The 17,396-nt window shown below is 44.9% G+C and overlaps 1 protein-coding gene across 5 annotated transcripts in view; it reads right to left on the bottom strand.

Annotated features, from left to right (window-relative positions):
- Positions 1-11,052, bottom strand: part of LRMDA (leucine rich melanocyte differentiation associated) — a 1,351,091-nt gene extending 1,340,039 nt beyond the window's left edge. For 2 of the 5 annotated variants that reach the window (XM_084845217.1, XM_084845216.1), the window contains exon 1: positions 10,698-11,050. In XM_084845217.1, the coding sequence (XP_084701343.1) occupies positions 10,698-10,727 (30 nt within the window). In that variant the 5' untranslated portion in view covers positions 10,728-11,050. Of the gene's footprint in view, positions 1-10,697 lie in introns of all 5 variants that reach the window. The other 3 variants (XM_084845214.1, XM_084845218.1, XM_084845220.1) reach the window with 3 other exon arrangements.
- Between the last annotated feature and the right edge of the window lie 6,344 nt (positions 11,053-17,396).

The raw sequence follows: 17,396 nt of genomic DNA, 5'->3' as shown, positions 1-17,396 counted from the left end.
GTCAAACCAGCCCCACTGCCCTTTTAGTGAAACCCTCAAGTTAAAAAGGGGGGGACAGCTGAAATACTAAAGAACCATCAGCCAACTCCTTTACTGTAGAAGAATAAAGGAAATAAAGGGAATATGAAGTGGCAGATGTCAGAACAATTATTTTTGAACCCCTTTGGAGTGCCAGTTGTGTGGTAATCCAATATGGTGTCATTTATAGCTTAACAACCAAAATATACACAAAGCATTTTAAGACAGAAAAGTTAAACATTTATCTTAAGAAAAAATATTATTTTCAAATAAAGCAACTGGTCCTGTAAAGTCCTTATTTTATATCCCATATTTCAGATCCAATTATTGCTTAGTCCCCAAAGGGACTCTCATATCATAGAAAGAACTTTAAACCACCATTAACAATTAAGAACATATCACCATAAAAACAATAAAACCAGAGAGTAAGAGCTGAAATACAGAATAATAAAACCTCGGCCAATTATCAACACCAAAAGACTTGCCTCCAAAAAATAACAGAGAAGGGCTTAGGAGAGGGCTTTCCTGAGCAAGGAGTTGCACACTGAGGGTGCAACTGCTTGAAAGAACCTGCTTCTCATAACTACTTCCCTCAGCACATGGTAACAGCTCTGATGAGCAGAATCTAGTCCTACGTCTAAGGACATTTACAGCACAATCCTATCGGGATTCCCATCAGCCTCCAAACTTGGAGGCTGACGGGAGTCCTATGCAGAGCGGATGCAGCGCAGAGGCAATCTTCCCCCAGCAGTGTGGAGCCTGGTGAAGGCTGGGGATAGCTCTAGTCTCCACTTCCCCACTCCCCTCCCTGCTCACAGAACTGCCCCCTTTCCCTCATCTCCGAGCTCATGACTGTGAGCTCATAGAGGCAGCTGGCACAGGTCTCTCCGTACCAACTGCAAGGGGGCAGAGAGCTCGGACTCCTGGGTCTGAGGTCAAAGTTCTGTCTCTAGCCTCGGATGCAGGAATCCCAAGTTTCCTATGCCCCCTCCCCAACACTGTCTAGGAGCCATAGGATTGCTCTCTTAATCATCTTGGGGGAAGGGAGCAATTTCAACTACCATAATGCACCCACAAGGCTCTTTGGGTGATACAAGTAGGCCACAGTCTCAGTACTTCCTGATCAGGAAGAGCAGTGGTTGGTATTAGAAAGGCCTTCTATAATATAGTAGCCAAGTTGGTGTCATCTCTCAGCCACCATATTCAAACACCAGAGCACTGCCACAGTCTGACAAGACATTTTTCAAGTCATACTTTGCTCATTGTTTTTTGTTGTCTAGGCAATGCCACACTGAAGAATAAAACTGCAAGTGCTCTCCAAGGCTTTATTCAAACAGTAAGGCCCTAAATATTTCAACTGCAGCTCATCTTTGGGGCAGATCAATCTAGTCTTCCAATATTTTAATTGAAAAAGTGACCTCTTTCAGACCTTTGATATTCTTTATCACTGAAATATCTCACAGAACAGGGGTGGGCAACCTGTAGCCCTCCGATGTTGTTGCACTACAGCTCCTGTCATCCTTGACCATGCTGGCTGGGGATGATGGGTGTTGCAGTCCAACTTCTTCTGGAAGACCACCAGTTCCCCACACCTGTCATAGGGGATACTTCTTAATCTAAAAAACTAAAGGTCTATGTTGACTCCCCGATTCCATGATATTGCTACAAAGTACAGTGCCTTGAAACTATTGGATCCAACTCTGCTTCCTCTGATCAAGCAAAGGACACAGGCTTGATCAGTCTTCCTCCAACATGGTGCCCTCCAAATGATTTGGATTACAACTCCAATCAACCTCAACCAGCAAGGCCAATGGTCAGGGATGATGCGAGTTGCAGTTCAAAACATCTGGAGGGCACCACGTTGGGGAAGGCTGTATTAGATCTTCTCCAATGCTTTCCACAGGCTCCAATTAACCAAACTGTAAGTAGGGAAAGATGGGCTTGTGAGACTGCAATAACTTCCAGAAGAACAGATGGTGACATCTTAGCATAAAGCATAGAACATGTATAAATATGACAGACTGTAGCTTTGTTGTTGTTGTTCAGTCGTTAAGTCGTGTCCGACTCTTCGTGACCCCATGGACCATAGCACGCCAGGCCTTCCTGTCCTCCGCTCTCTCCCAGAGTGTGCTCAAGTTCATAGACTGTAGCTAGATGAGCTCAAATGATAGTTTATACCGGAAGAGTTGTGTTGGAAAGTTAACTTTAAAGCTTGCTACCCTACCAATGAATCCCAAAAGAAAGCAGAACCTAAACCTTTTGGGGCCAATTCAGCTACTAGTATTGTAAATTAACCCGGAAGTTATAAATAAAAAGGTGAGATTAGGAATACATTTCACATTCATTATGATCAAGGAATATTCTGTGAAGCATAAACTCCAAGAGCCATAATACAAAGAATTACTCAGATAATGAATGCAAAGTGTTTTGAACACTCTAAAGCACTATATAAATGCTATTACTATTTCCCACTACTAAATACATAGCTATCTAAAGTGTACTTTGTACTTCAAAGGAGCCTCCATAAAGCCTCCAAGGAATGAACACTTGCATTCCATACTCCATGCAACCACAATGCTATTTTAAAAAGCACTGGAGTTAATCATCTTCATGCGCACCCAATAGTTTCTAAGATACAGTGAGGGAGGAGAGGGTCACCTGGTGATTTAGAAAGATGGAGCCAAAACTCAATTCAAAGTTTAAAATAAAGTCTACTTGTCTGTGTGGTTTCTTGCTGTTTGGAAACACAACTGAAGCTGCAATAGTGTAAACTAATGGCAGGCAAAAGGTAGACTGGGATCTACTGGTAGATCTTTGGATGATTTGTAGTAGATTGGCACGGGTTTCTAACTCTCAGTTGTCCAACAATGCCAACAGCTAAAAAGCTCACCACCACCACTCCATTCCCATTAGTTGCTGAAAAATATTGCTTGAGAGAAACCCAGGAGTGGATTTTTGTATGGAACAACTTCTGAGCTCAGCTCTGGTACCTATCAAAGTGTCCTTGTTCCTTAATTCTTACTATATGTCTGTCTGCTTGAACCCCTATTTTGCACCTTGCCCTGGTTGGTGGACCTCAGGATTCTAGTAAAAAAGCAACATAGATCCCACAACACTGAAGTCTGCCCATTCCTGCTAGAAAATTTACCTGGAAGTAAGTCCACTGAACTCAGTGAGGCTTACTTCTGACCAGATGTGCATAGGATTGTCCTGTGAAGGTCCCAGCCACTTTATTATGTACTCCAGTGATCACAAGATGATAATCTTTGTTTATCCAGATGAAAGCAATTCATTAGTAGTTGCTGTCACATGACTTTTGCTGTATGTTTGCATAGCCCAAATTGGCCTGGAAAGGTCCAACACAAAGACTGACTGTTCCACGTGGCATAAAATTACATCTTTCCTTCTCTCAGCAAATTGTTTTGCTGGACTTACTCCAGTGGGAGTGGGAGTTCAGAAACAGATCTCAGTATTTTTCTCCCAAAGGTTCACCAAGGATGTCAACATCTATATACCGCTGGCCTTATTTCTGGCATTGGGAAATTCTTATTTTGTATTTCAGTGATATTTAAGCATTTGGCCAAAGTGTTAGTGGACAGGACACTACTCTGTGGACACTGTTATGAAAAAGGCAATTGCTTCTGGTTAAGCAGATCTTAAAGCAAGGACAAAGTTAGTTGTCCCTCACATATTTAAGACCACCACCACATTACAGGAGCCCGTTTCATATCTGCCTTTCAAATAAACTCTTGTTTGAAAATCTCATGTTTTCTAGTGCAGCAATCTTATAACATACTTATACTCCAGTTCTCCACACACAGGCTATGCACATCCATGGTCTCATGAATAGAAAACTTCCACACAGCCAGTAACAGAAAGGGAACGACTAGCTCCATAAAGAAGGGATCCCTAACCAGCAACTTAAGCATGGGGCACCACCTGGACACTGGACCATGACCCTGGTGAAATTCATCACACACAAGTACTTACATTCCACCAATATCAATGGAATTTGAACATACTTGCAGCCCAGTCCTAAACATGTTTACTTAGATGGAAGTGTGTTTAGAATTGCAGCTTTGTGTAGTCCCCAAGTGTGGAAGTAGGTCCCATGGATTTAAATAGAACTTGCTTCCATGAAAGTATGGCCTAAGGTTTGTGGCCTAAAACTACTTTTGTATAGCCAAAATCAGCCCAAGAAAAGTAGAGCATAAGGACCCATTAGAAGAGAATTACGATAGGCTGAAACTCCAGGATGAAGTTCATGTCACAGTTCCTTGAAATTAACCCAGATTAGTTCCAGCACCTTCTCCACACAGCAGCTCTTCCTCTCTTCCGAAGTTGCCTTGACTTACATAGCACAGCTGTATGGCAGGTTTACTTACAGATTCATCCTTACAATATCAGTATGGTTTTGTTTTTAGCCATGTGGACATTAGAATGTGGGAAAGCTCCCACATGAAGTAGTGTTCTCGGAAATTGCATGAACTTGTCCTTTGAAATGATTGGAGAGCAAGTCCATGCAATTTACAAGGTTCAATGGGCACTGATTAGATTTAGAGAAGATGACCTCCACCACAGAGACACTCCACATACAGTGATATAGTGAAGATCAACATGTATTCTAACCTTGTAAACAGCACACAGAGATCATGAGTTTAATGAGCTTTAGTTCACTCGCAGTATAAATGTGTACTCAACTATTCCATGATCGAAAAAAGAACACTAGAACAGCAAGGAGCTTTTTGCACATTGTCAATAGGAACTGAGGCTTGAAGGTGGTGGAGGCCTCCAGGGCATGCAAATTGTGATTATTTGGGGCAGGACACTTGAAGCCCTGAAGTGTTTTGTTTCCTTATGCAACAGACTGATCAGTATCATATCATAAATCTTCAGATAAAACTATTTGTAACTATTGAGAAAACTGCCAAGGCTGCTCCATATCCGGGATTTAAAAAGTTTACTCCTGATCTAAGATAAGTGGAGAGGTGAGAGTCCAAAGACAATAGTCACTAATGCTAGTAGAGCAGCCTTTCTCAACCTAATGCTCTCCAGATGCATTGGACTCCCACTCCCACTAGACATATGGGCTGGAGAGGACAGAAGCTGTAGTTCAACACATCTGGAGGGCACCAGGTTGGGGAAGGCTGCAAGAGCAACCCTGGCTGTAGCTCTGCCCAGAATGAAGTCCAGTGCAGATGGGTCATGCTGCCTGACTGGGGTTTGGGCAAGTACGTACCAGTTAGGCTCACTGACATATTTCTCCCACCTTCTGACAAAACCTCAGCATCACTTTATCAGCTGCACAATGCAATTGTGCTATGTGAGCAGCTTGGGATGAGAATGAGATAGGGGGAAATTTCAGTCCACCTGAACCATTCACAGTAGTACAATGACTATTGAGGCATTCAAGACGAAGCTGGGCAGCCATCTGTCAGGGATGCTTTGACTTAGATTCCTGCACTGAGCAGGGGGTTGGCCTCGATGGTCTTATAGGCCCCTTCCAACCCTAGTATTCTATGATTCTATGATCTGCACTGAGGCAGCCATGAGAAGTCACCTCACAACTGCAATGCAAAGCCACTTTGGCGTCTCTTGGAGCACAGACCTGTGGGACCATAAGCCCTTTCAGAAAAAGGATCCTCTGTTTTCTAGAAAAAGACAGAACACCCTAAGCCACTCTTCACTAAGCATGGTGGCTGGAGAGGACAGAAGTTTTGGTTGTACTCATCTGGAGAGCACCAGGTTGGGGAAGGCTGCTTTAGGCAAACAAGAATTCCTGTTGCGCACTACTATTGACATGTTCAGGAGGTGTCTTGGACCAATGCAGACCAGTAGTCCTTACATCTATCATCACCAGGGAAGGGAGAGACAACTCTGCTTGAAGCTGCAGCACTTCACCTTCTAAGGCGCTCTCTCTTTGGGGGGACGGGGTAAGTTCTTAGAGGCGATACGAGCCTGTTCGGAGAACACAGACAGCCATTCCCCCTTATCCCAACAGTCACAATGGGGAGAGGCTGTTGCCTTCACATCCTGCAGCATCTAGCTGTTGTTGCTGGAATAACAGGATGCTGTACTATGTAGTCTTTTGGTCTAATAGACTAGGGCTCTTATGTTCTTCCCCTTCATGGATCACTGCCTTGTTGTGGCGAAGGGGCTTGCGTAACTCAGTGAAGCCATAAGCTATGCCGTGCAGGGCCACCCAAGACGGACAGGTCATGGTGGAGAGTTCTGACAAAATGTGGTCCACTGGAGAAGGAAATGGCAACCCACTCCAGTATTCTTGCCAAGAAAACCCCATGGAACGTATCACAAGGCTAAAAGAGATTATGCCAGAAGATGAGCCCCCCAGGTCGGAAGGTGTCCAATATACTACTGGGGAAGAGCAGAGGCAGTTTCCAAGTAGCGCCAGAAAGAGTGAAGCGGCTGGGCCAAAGCCGAAAGGACACTCAGCTGTGGATGTGTCTGGTGGTGAAAAGAAAGTCCGATGCTGTAAAGAACAATATTGTTTAGGAACCTGGAATGTAAGATCAATGAATCAAGGTAAGCTGGAGGTGGTCAAACATGAGATGGCAAGATTGAACATTGACATCTTGGGAATCAGCGAACTAAAATGGACAGGCATGGGCGAATTTAATTCAGGTGACCATCATATCTACTATTGTGGGCAAGAATCCCTTAGAAGAAATGGAGTAGCACTCATAGTCAACAAAAGGGTGGGAAAAGCAGTACTGGGGTACAATCTCAAAAATGATAGAATGATCTCAGTACGAATCCAAGGCAAACCATTCAACATCACAGTAATTCAAGTCTATGCCCCAACCACTGAGGCCGAAGGAGCTGAGGTTGATCGGTTCTATGAAGACCTACAACACCTTCTAGAACTAACACCAAAAAAAGATGTCCTCTTCATCATAGGGGATTGGAATGCTAAAGCAGGAAGTCAAGACATCACCAGGATAACAGGCAGGCATGGCCTTGGTGTACAAAATGAAGCAGGAGAAAGGCTAATAGAGTTTTGCCAAGAGAACACACTAATCATAGCAAACACTCTTTTCCAACAGCATAAGAGGCGACTCTACACATGGACGTCACCAGATGGTCAATATCGAAATCAGATTGATTATGTCCTTTGCAGCCAAAGATGGAGAAGCTCTATACAGTCAGTCAAAACAAGACCTGGAGCTGACTGTGGCTCAGATCATGAGCTTCTTGTTGCAAAATTTCGGCTTAAATTGAAGAACGTAGGGAAAACCACTAAACCATTCAGGTATGACCTAAATCATATCCCTGAAGAATATACAGTGGAGGTGAGGAATAGATTTCAGGGATTAGACCTGATAGACAGAGTGCCTGAGGAACTATGGACGGAGGTCCGTAACATTGTTCAGGAGGCAGCAACGAAATCCATCCCAAAGAAAAAGAAATGCAAGAAAGCCAAGTGGCTGTCTGATGAGGCTTTACAAGTAGCTGAGGAAAGAAGGGAAGCAAAAAGCAAGGGAGGAAGGGGAAGATATATCCAACTGGATGCAGAGTTCCAGAGAACAACAAGGAGAGACAAGAAGGCCTTCTTAAATGAACAATGCAAAGAAATCGAGGAAAACAACAGAATGGGAAAGACTAGAGATCTCTTCAAGAAAATCGGAGATCTCAAGGGAATGTTTTGTGCAAAGACGGGCATGGACAAAGAAGGCAGGGACCTAACAGAAGCAGATGAGATTAAGAAGAGGTGGAAAGAATACACAGAAGAACTATACAGGAAAGGTCTTAATGTCCCTGATAGCCATGACAGTGCAGCCACTGAACTTGAGCCGGACATCCTCGAGAGTGAAGTCAAGTGGGCCTTAGGAAGCATTAATAACAACAAAGCTAGCAGAGATGACAGTATTCCAGCTGAGCTATTTAAAATCCTAAAAGATGATGCTGTTAAAGTGCTGCATTCAATATGCCAACAAATTTGGAACACTCAACAATGGCCGCAAGACTGGAAAAGGTCAGTTTACATTCCAATTCCAAAGAAGGGCAACGCCAAAGAGTGCTCAAACTACCGCACAATTGCGCTCATTTCACATGCCAGCAAGGTGATGCTCAAAATCCTACAAGCTAGGCTTCAGCAGTATATGAACCGAGAACTACTGGAAGTACAAGCTGGATTTCGAAGAGGCAGAGGAACTAGAGATCCAATCGCCAACATTCGCTGCATCATGGAGAAAGCAAGAGAATTCCAGAAAAACTTCTATTTCTGCTTCATTGACTACGCTAAAGCCTTTGATTGTGTGGATCACAACAAACTGTGGCAAATTCTTAAAGTGATGGGAGTACCAGACCACCTTACCTGTCTCCTGAGAAACCTGTACGAGGGTCAAGAAGCAACAGTAAGAACGAGACATGGAACAACCGAGTGGTTCCAAATTGGGAAAGGAGTACGACAAGGCTGCATATTGTCGCCCTGCTTATTTAACTTATATGCAGAGTACATCATGAGAAATGCCGGGTTGGATGAATCACAGGTCGGAATTAAGATTGCCGGGAGAATTATCAACAACCTCCGATATGCAGACGATACCACCCTAATGGCAGAAAGCAAAGAGGATCTAAAGAGCCTCTTGTTGAGGGTGAAAGAGGAGAGTGCAAAAGCTGGTTTGAAACTCAACATTAAAAAAACTAAGATCATGGCATCTGGCCCCATCACTTCCTGGCATATAGAAGGGGAAGAAATGGAAGCAGTGACAGATTTTACTTTCTTGGGCTCCAAGATCACCGCAGACGGTGACTGTAGCCATGAAATTAAAAGACGCTTGCTCCTTGGGAGGAAAGCTATGGCAAACCTAGACAGCATAGTAAGAAGCAGAGACATCACCTTGCCGACAAAGGTCCGCATAATCAAAGCTATGGTTTTCCCAGTAGTAATGTATGGCTGTGAGAGCTGGACTATAAGGAAGGCTGAGCGCCCAAGAATTGATGCTTTCCAACTGTGGTGCTGGAGAAGACTCTTATCAGTCCCCTGGACTGCAAGGAGGTCAAATCAGTCCATCCTAAAGGAAATCAACCCTGACTGCTCATTGGAAGGACAGATACTAAAGCTGAAGCTCCAATATTTTGGCCACCTAATGCGAAGAGAAAACTCTCTGGAAAAGACCCTGATGCTGGGAAAGACTGAAGGCAAAAGGAGAAGGGGACGGCAGAGGATGAGATGGCTAGATAGCATCACCGATGCAATGAATATGAACTTGAGCACGCTCCGGGAGAGAGCGCAGGACAGGAGGGCCTGGCGTGCTGTGGTCCATGGGGTCACGAAGAGTCGGACAGGATTGAACGACTGAACAACAACTTATGTTCTTAACTCATTCATTATTATCTGAATTGCAACTTGCTACCAACACTGCAAGTCTAGTCTTTACTCAGTTACACCACACACGTTGATACATTTTACACTGCATTACATTTGTTGTTTTACAAAAGAAAGGTATACCTAAATATATTACAAAATGTGTATGGTATAGATATGTTCCTATCTTTAAACAAGAGAAAACTGAAAATGATTGCTATATTGAACATGCATATGCAATAAATCCCCTTCTCAGAAGCAAAAGAAAAAGCACACCATATTGAATTTCATGACAACTGTATGCAATTTTATTATTGCTGTTACTGTTATTATTTCTTCTTTGTATTTTGCAAGCACAACTGCACAGTGCGACTGTGTGGGCACCCGCAAAGGCTCTGGAACATGTGCTGAGTCTTCCCCTTGGACCCTTTGAATATGAGAGCGACAGCTGGTGTAGTACAGCAGCAAAGACACTAGCACAGACACTGAGTTAGAAATCAGGAATAACAACAACAACAACACTTGGAAAATGCCAGAAGAACTAGGCATTATACATATACGTAAGATAGTTGTTGCCCAATGGGCTTGCAGGAGGCCCCCACTCCAAATCTCTTCTCTGTCATAAACTCAGTAGGTAGCTCTTAGACAAATCACTTTTCCTCAGTTTCAGCCCAGCCCTGCCTGCAATACTGGGATAATAGAACTGACCTGCATTACAGGGCAATTGTAAAAATTACAACATAATGTACACAAAACAATTTGAACACTTGCAAGTGCTATAAACCTAACTATCATCAGTATGGAAGTTCAATAAGTAGCCATTTAGCAACAATATTAGGAAACACAAACTTAACCCCTCCTGGAGTAATTTATAGATTTGTAATTAAGGTCCAGAACAAAGTGTAAACTTTAAAGCAACAGTTAGCTGGCGTTATCCCTTCAACACAGGCTTGCATTCATCCCCCACTAACATGCAAGTAGTACACTTTTCGAGAGTTTTCCCTTGCTCAGCTCCACCCAACACTACACAACTTCGGCTAACCACCCTAAGAGGAAAAGGGCGGGATTTTTCTCTCGCGTCCTCCTCCGGAAAAAGAGCCAGGCGTTTTTGGTAATACTGACACAGGAAGCTCGGGTAAGAAAAACGAGAAGTTTTAGAGAATTTAGGAGCACAAGTGCAATTCTATGAGCAACCAGAGGCTACCCAAGAAGTAATGAAGGAGTAAGAAGAATGCAAAATTGCACGCGTCCAAAAGAGAACGAGGGGGCTAGAGCTCCCGCCGCCCCCCTCAAGCGCTTCTGTGAAGAGTTGCAAATAGATGGGCGGGCTGGCTGGGGAGGAGGCACTTACTTGCGTTCCATTTACCATGACCCCTGCCATCTCTGCAACGCACTGCCAAGGGGGGGACTGAGGGAGCTTTTGGTCCTCCTAGCTTACGAGCACTTTGGCTGAGGAACGAGGAGCGTCAACAAGCGATAAGGTGCAGGCTTAGTCGCACTGGGGCAAAGGAGCGAAGAGCTTCTCAGGCGGCAGGCGCCCACCCTCTTCTCCGCGCCTGCAATTAAAGCCCTCAGGGCGCCCACTTCCTTGTTGCGGTCAGCTGATCTCAAGGCGGAAGAGCCCGTGTGTGCTGTGCTCGTTGCCTCGCTTGCTCCTGGAACTTGTGCTCCACGCGTTGCCCTGCGCGCAGGAGAGTGCGGGCTCCGGCCTTTCTAGCTACCCCACTGCTGGCGGGAATGACGCGATTCAGAGCAAGGCTGCAAGTCCTCTGCGCACTTACCTGGGTGTAAGTCCCATTCCGTAAGGCTGCAGTCCTAAACCATTGTGCGGCAGTAAACCTCTGTGGGGCTTAGTGCTCTGAGTAAACATGCGTAGGCCCAGGTTGTATCTAGAGTAAGTCCTATGGAGTTCAGTGGGGCTTATTTATTACCAGTAAAGAGCGCGGGAGCCAGCTGTGAGGGTTGGAGTGTAAACGTGGTTCAAAGTGGACCCTTCTAACATTTTATTTATTAATTAAATTTCTTAATCACCCATGTGGCCGGTCACCTGGCCACTCTGGGCGATGTACAATGGTACAATTTAAAACAGTAAAATTATACATTAAAACATTATTTTAAAATACCCTAACCCACCGCAAATGCCTGCCTGAATAACCAAGTTTTCAGTGCGTGGCGGAAGCTCATTAAAGAGGGGGCATGGCGGAGTTCCCTAGGGAGGGAGTTCCACAGAGTGGGGCCACCACAGAGAAGGCCCCCTCCCTCGTCATCACCAGCCTGGCTGTCCTGGCTGATGGGACAGAGAGAAGGCCATCCGAGGCTGATCTTGTTAGGCGGCCTGTCTGGTGTTGCTGGAGGCGCTCCTTGAAATAGGCTGGGCCAGAACTGCATAGGGTTTTAAAGGGCAAAAACAATACCTTGAAAACAATTGGTAACCAGTGCAACTCCTTCAGCACTGGAGTGATGTGATCTTGCTGGCGGCTGCCTTTAATCAGACAAGCCGCCGCGTTCTGCACCAGGGCATGGACTGCCGATGGGAGCAGATGGTCGGGAAGGTTGGGGACACCTGAGCCTCCAGGGACAGCTGGGAGTCTAAAATGACCCCCAGGCTGCAGACCTGGTCTTTCAAGGGTAGCCATACCCCATTCAACACCAGGTCAACATCCCCCAACCTACTCTTGTCTCCTACCAGAAATACCTCGGTCTTGTCAGGGTTCAGCTTCAGTTTATTCCTCCCCATCCAGCCACTCACCGTCTCCAGACATTTAGACAAGGATTCCACAGCCAACTCTGGTGAAGATTTGAACAAGATGTAGAGCTGCCTGTCATCCGCATATTGATGACACCGCACCCCAAACCTCCCGATGATAGTCCCCAGCGGCTTCACATAGATGTTAGCATCGGGAAGAGGATGGAACCCTGGGGCACCCCACAAGTGATGGGCCACGGGTCCAACACCTCCTCTCTCAGTGCTGCCCTCTGGTACCTGCCGGAGAGGAAGGACCGGAACCATCGTAATACGATTTCTCCAGTGCCCATCCTCTCCAGGCGGTACAGGACGATACCGTGGTCAACGGTATCAAAAGCTGCTGAGAGGTCGAGGAGAACAAGGAAGGTGCATTCGCCCCTATTAAGAGATGGCAGAGAATTCTGCCACGGACTCCAGAGTCTGTGGCGGAATGGACCACGCCACCCCGCGAAGTCCGACCTGGCCGGATCCTACCTGGCAGGGTGGCACCGCCAGCTCCGGATCCGGCCGGGTCTGTCTGCTGCCCTCTCTCTGAGTCAGGAGTGGGAGGCACTGCATTGCAGTGGTTTTGCTCGTACTTGGAGGGTTAGCTCCAGAAGGTGGTCCTTGGGGAACACTGCTCGGCCCTGTGGATTCTCCATTATGGGGTATGACAGGGGTAGTTTTGTCCCCAATGCTGTTCACCATCTACATGAAATTGTTGAGTGCTGCCATCCAGAATTTTGGAGTGCGCAGTCATCAGTATGCTGATAACATGTAGCTCTCTTTCTCCTTTTCATCTTCTTCGAGTGAGGCTGTGGCTGTGCTGAATCAGTGCCTGGCTGTGACAATGGACTGGATTAGAGCTAATAAACTGAAGCTCAACCCAGACAAGACTGAGATGCTGTTGGTGTGTGGTTCTGCTAACTGGATGTTCAACCTGTTCTGGATGGGGTTGCACTCCCCCTGAAGGAGCAGATCTGTAGCTTGGGGGTCCTCCTGGAACCATCCTTGTCACTTGAGGCTCAGGTGGCCTCAGTGGCATGGAGTGTCTTCTACCATCTTCAGTTGGTGGCCCAGCTATGCCCCTATCTGGACTGGGATAACCTGGTTTCAGTTGTCTATGCTGTGGTAACCTCCAAGGTGGATTACTGCAATGTGCTCTACATGGAGCTGCTGTAGAAGACTATTTGGAAGCTGCAGCTCTTGCAAAATGCAGTGGCCAGATTGATAACTGGATCTAGAAGGTCCACACATATAAGACCAACTCTGGTCCACTTGCACTGGCTGCCTATATGCTTCTGAGGTCAATTCAAGGTGCTGGTTTTAACCTATAAAGCCCTACACAGCTTGGGACCACAATACCTGACAGCATGCCAGGTTCAAAATGAACCTACCCATACTCTATGTTCAGCATCTAAGGTACTCCTGCGAGTGCTTCCAAGGGAAGCTCAGAAGGCGGCAGTGAGGGAGAAGGCCTTCTCAGTGGTGGCCCCCCCATCTGTGGAATGAGCTCCCCTATGAGGTCCACCTGGCGCCAACATTGTTATCTTTTCGGCACCAGGTTAAGACCTATCTCTTTTCCCAGGCATTTGGTAGCACAAGATGAGTCTTAATCAGTCCTGGATGTGTCTTTAGTTATGACTGACTGTTCAAAGTTGTTTTTACTTCTATGTTGTTTGTGTATATTGTCTGTGTGCTTTTAAGTAAATGGCTTTTAAACTTTTAATGTTGTATTTAATGTTTTAACTTCTGTAAACTGCCCCGAGAGCTTCGGCTATGGGGCAATATACAAATGTTAATAATAATAATAATAATAAATTTTGTATCATCATCATCTATGTAATAACCTCCTCCCCAAAAGAAGCAACTACTGGGCATTGCCAAAATATATGTTTAAAAGAAGCATTAGCTATATTGCACCACTAGCAATTAGCCGAGATGTTGCAATTTCCAATAGACACAAAACAAAAGTGTTCGCTGAATACGATGCAGCCTAAGATCCACAGATGCAAGAGGTAGATGCCAAAGTGGCACTCCAGTGATTAGGCATTTTGTGGTGGTGCCCACAGCAGTTTCTCAAATTCCCAAATGTGCCCACAGGATCAAAAAGGGACCACTGCTATAAGGACACCATCAAGGGAAGATCAGCCTAGATCTAACTGGTTTTAAAAGCCTGACAGCTAACCTCTAAATTCTGGCATTCTCAAAGTGATCTTGCTCCCATTCTTCCTGCATTCATTTCCCAACACCAACACTTTCTGTGTCTATTATATTGTAAGCCTGAGGACAGATCTTTGTTTTTATTTTATGGATCTGCTAACAAAGTGTTGTTTTATTATTATATTATTTCATTACTATATTGGTTTCAGTGAAGCTTTTGGAGGTTGTTTGTGGCAAAGGTCAGCCTCTCATTCTGCCATCCTTAATAGCGCTCCAGATCCACCATCTGAGGCAGATGCTTAACCTAGCCTCCATAGTAAGTTATTTTTGGTCCAAGAAAGTGTCTTTGTTAACAATTCCCCCTTCAGACTCACCAGGCTCCACCAGATTATGGCGTGGTCTGCACCTGGCTGTCAGAATTATTAATCCATCCCATGTATTTATGTGCAGAAATGGTCTACAGTCTCAGATTATGTGAAACAGGCATGTACACAGTATTCTGATACTTCAGTTTAAAAGAAAAAAAAGCTCACTGTTTCAGATGTACAAATATCCATACAAACAAGGCCAGCCTGCCCCTTGGACAAAGTAGACAGTTCTCAAGGGGTTCAGAGAGAAGCCATATCTCTTATCTTTAAGAACATGCTATCCAATCTGGCTAATGCACAGACCTATACATACTGTAGTGAAGGATAAGCTATGACACGAACATAAAATAATGCAGACTTTTGTACAGGTCACACACTCAAGTCTGGCCCTGTATATAAATTGATTATTGAGTGTTAATGCTACACTGATCCAGACAGACAGACAAACAAGGCGATATCTTGAACTGGATCAACTTTTGTTTAGTGATGTGACCTTACCTAATGGACATCCTGCAACATATTCTCAATTTTGAGTATTTCCTTGGGTAAAGACCAAATATCTTAATATATAATATATAATGTAAGGTTCTTATTATCTCTTTCTATCCTTTCTATAATTCTTCATTATTCTTACATGGCTGTCAGGCACAGAAGCACATAACAGTGTCAAAACACTTGATCTCTTGTCTCCTAGAGCAGGGCATGCCCTAGAAGCAAATGATCCTTCCAAAGGTATTCACTTAAGAGAGTTCTATTTGGAGTTCTGAAAAGTGAAAGGCAAGATATATTCGCACTATAAAATTCAGCTTGTATTCTGCAGTCATAAATGGAATACCCCTGGTTCCTATAAGAAATCTCTCTCATGCCAAACCTAACCCAAGTGTGTGAAGGGCCAGCAGAAGTCGCAAAGGGCCAGCAGAAGCCCCAAAGGCCAACAGTCTGTCGTTAGTTTGGCTTGCTCTGTGCTGGAGTGCTGGCTTGTGCTATGAGGTAAAGCTATTAATGAAGCAAGCGATTATGAAGTATTACCTTTATTAGGACAAACCAAAATGCCACAAAAGAGCGTGCAAGCTTTCAACTTTTCCAGAACTCTTCATTAGGCTAGATCAGGGGTGGGTAACCTTTTTCTATCAAAGGCCACATTCCCTCCTTGGAAATATGTTCGGGTCTGCATGTCAGCAGCAGCCAGGGCTTAAGCCAGTGGTGGGCAGGGCCAGAAGTGGGTGTTCACCCTGTTTCTCTTCCACTTTTTGTTACCACGTTTTCTGTCTGTCCCTTTTCCTTCTCAGTGGGATCCCAGGGAAGGGACAGATACTCTTGCCAGAGATCTGAACTGATTGCATTCAGAGGGCTTTTGAAGTTAGACTGAGGGCCACATGAAATTAGGTTGAGGGCTACCCATTGCCCACCCCTGGGCTAGATAGCAGAAATAGCAGGGGGTAGGGGAGAAAAACAAGGAAGTATAAAGTCAGTTGAAGGCAAATTGCGTTTTGAGGGTTCCATTCTCTCCAACCACAGTGTAATGCTACACCATTTGGCTTCAGTTGACCTTTTAACCTGGTGTACCACCTAGAATTAATCTGCAGCTTTGCTAATATAAAGACAATCATGTGTCTCTTTACTTTTGCTCTCTGCCTTCCCAGGAACCTGTGTATTTTGCCCAAGGCAAGAGACATATCTGAGTTACAGTCAACCTTTTTGTTTTCAGAAATGGGGGTCAGTTGTTGCTTCTTTGTCCCAAATTGCTTGGTGTAATCTATTACCTGCAACACCCACCAGTGATTAATTCATTCAGCCTGCAATCTCCATTTTAAGACTGAGTCTAAGTGGCAGACCTCTCGGCCACAATATTTGGCCTCCTGCTTTTTGTACCATCTAGCCTGATTAAAAGTTGAATTTGAAAGCTTTCTCAGTCTTTTGTGGCATTTTGATTAGTCCTAATAAAGGTATTGCCCAACTGTGGATTGGGATCTTTTTTCTCATGGACCATCTCAGCCATCTTTGTTTTTATTATGAGGTACTAACTCATAAGATATTATGAAGTTGACTATTATGGGATTTAGCTGTCTAGTTAATGTAAAAACACATTAGCTTAGCCATTATGAGGTACAGTATTATGAAAGTGCACCTGTCTAGCTAATGTCTAACATTGTACCATGGGGGGGCGGGGGAATGTCATATCTCCTATTTGAGGAAGAAACATACAAACGTCCCAATTTGCACCACAACCACTGACTCCACCCCAGCATGATCTACCAAGCTATATCTGCAACCTTCGCACCAGGCAGACAATTTACCATGCTATCTACACACCCATCACAAACCCAACTGTCTATGTGTGGAATGAGAGAATCTCCCACAACCACAAGCCTACTCTTACCCTCTGGAGGGATATCTTGTATGAGAGGATAGCTTTTCATCCTCCAAAGAATTTATTCCTTCTCAGGGATCATTTCCTTCATCCTTGGAGTGATGTTCTCCTTCCCTGAGACCCACGGTGTCTCTGACCACTGAGGAGCTGTCACTTGGGGGTTGGAATGCTGCTCACAGGTCCCCAAAGGTCTTGTGCACAAACCTCTTTGCTTTTCTCAGCTTCTCCAGGTCAGCAGTCTTGGCTTCAAAGGAATAAACATGTTTCTTGAGGGCCAGGAGCTCATGACACAAGGGACACACCCATGGCTTCTGTTCAGTAGGCAGATAGTCATTCATGTGACGCACAGTGCAATAAACTGGATAGCTACCATACCTCTGCTGGCTTTCTACCTGCATAGCCTTTCGTTTGTTGGTGGTGGTG

The sequence above is a fragment of the Heloderma suspectum genome, chromosome 3 (assembly GCF_057233095.1).
Source record: "Heloderma suspectum isolate Gila_16-S chromosome 3, 16-S_ref, whole genome shotgun sequence".
NCBI lineage: Eukaryota > Metazoa > Chordata > Lepidosauria > Squamata > Helodermatidae > Heloderma > Heloderma suspectum.
This window is presented reverse-complemented; position numbering and strand designations above follow the sequence as displayed.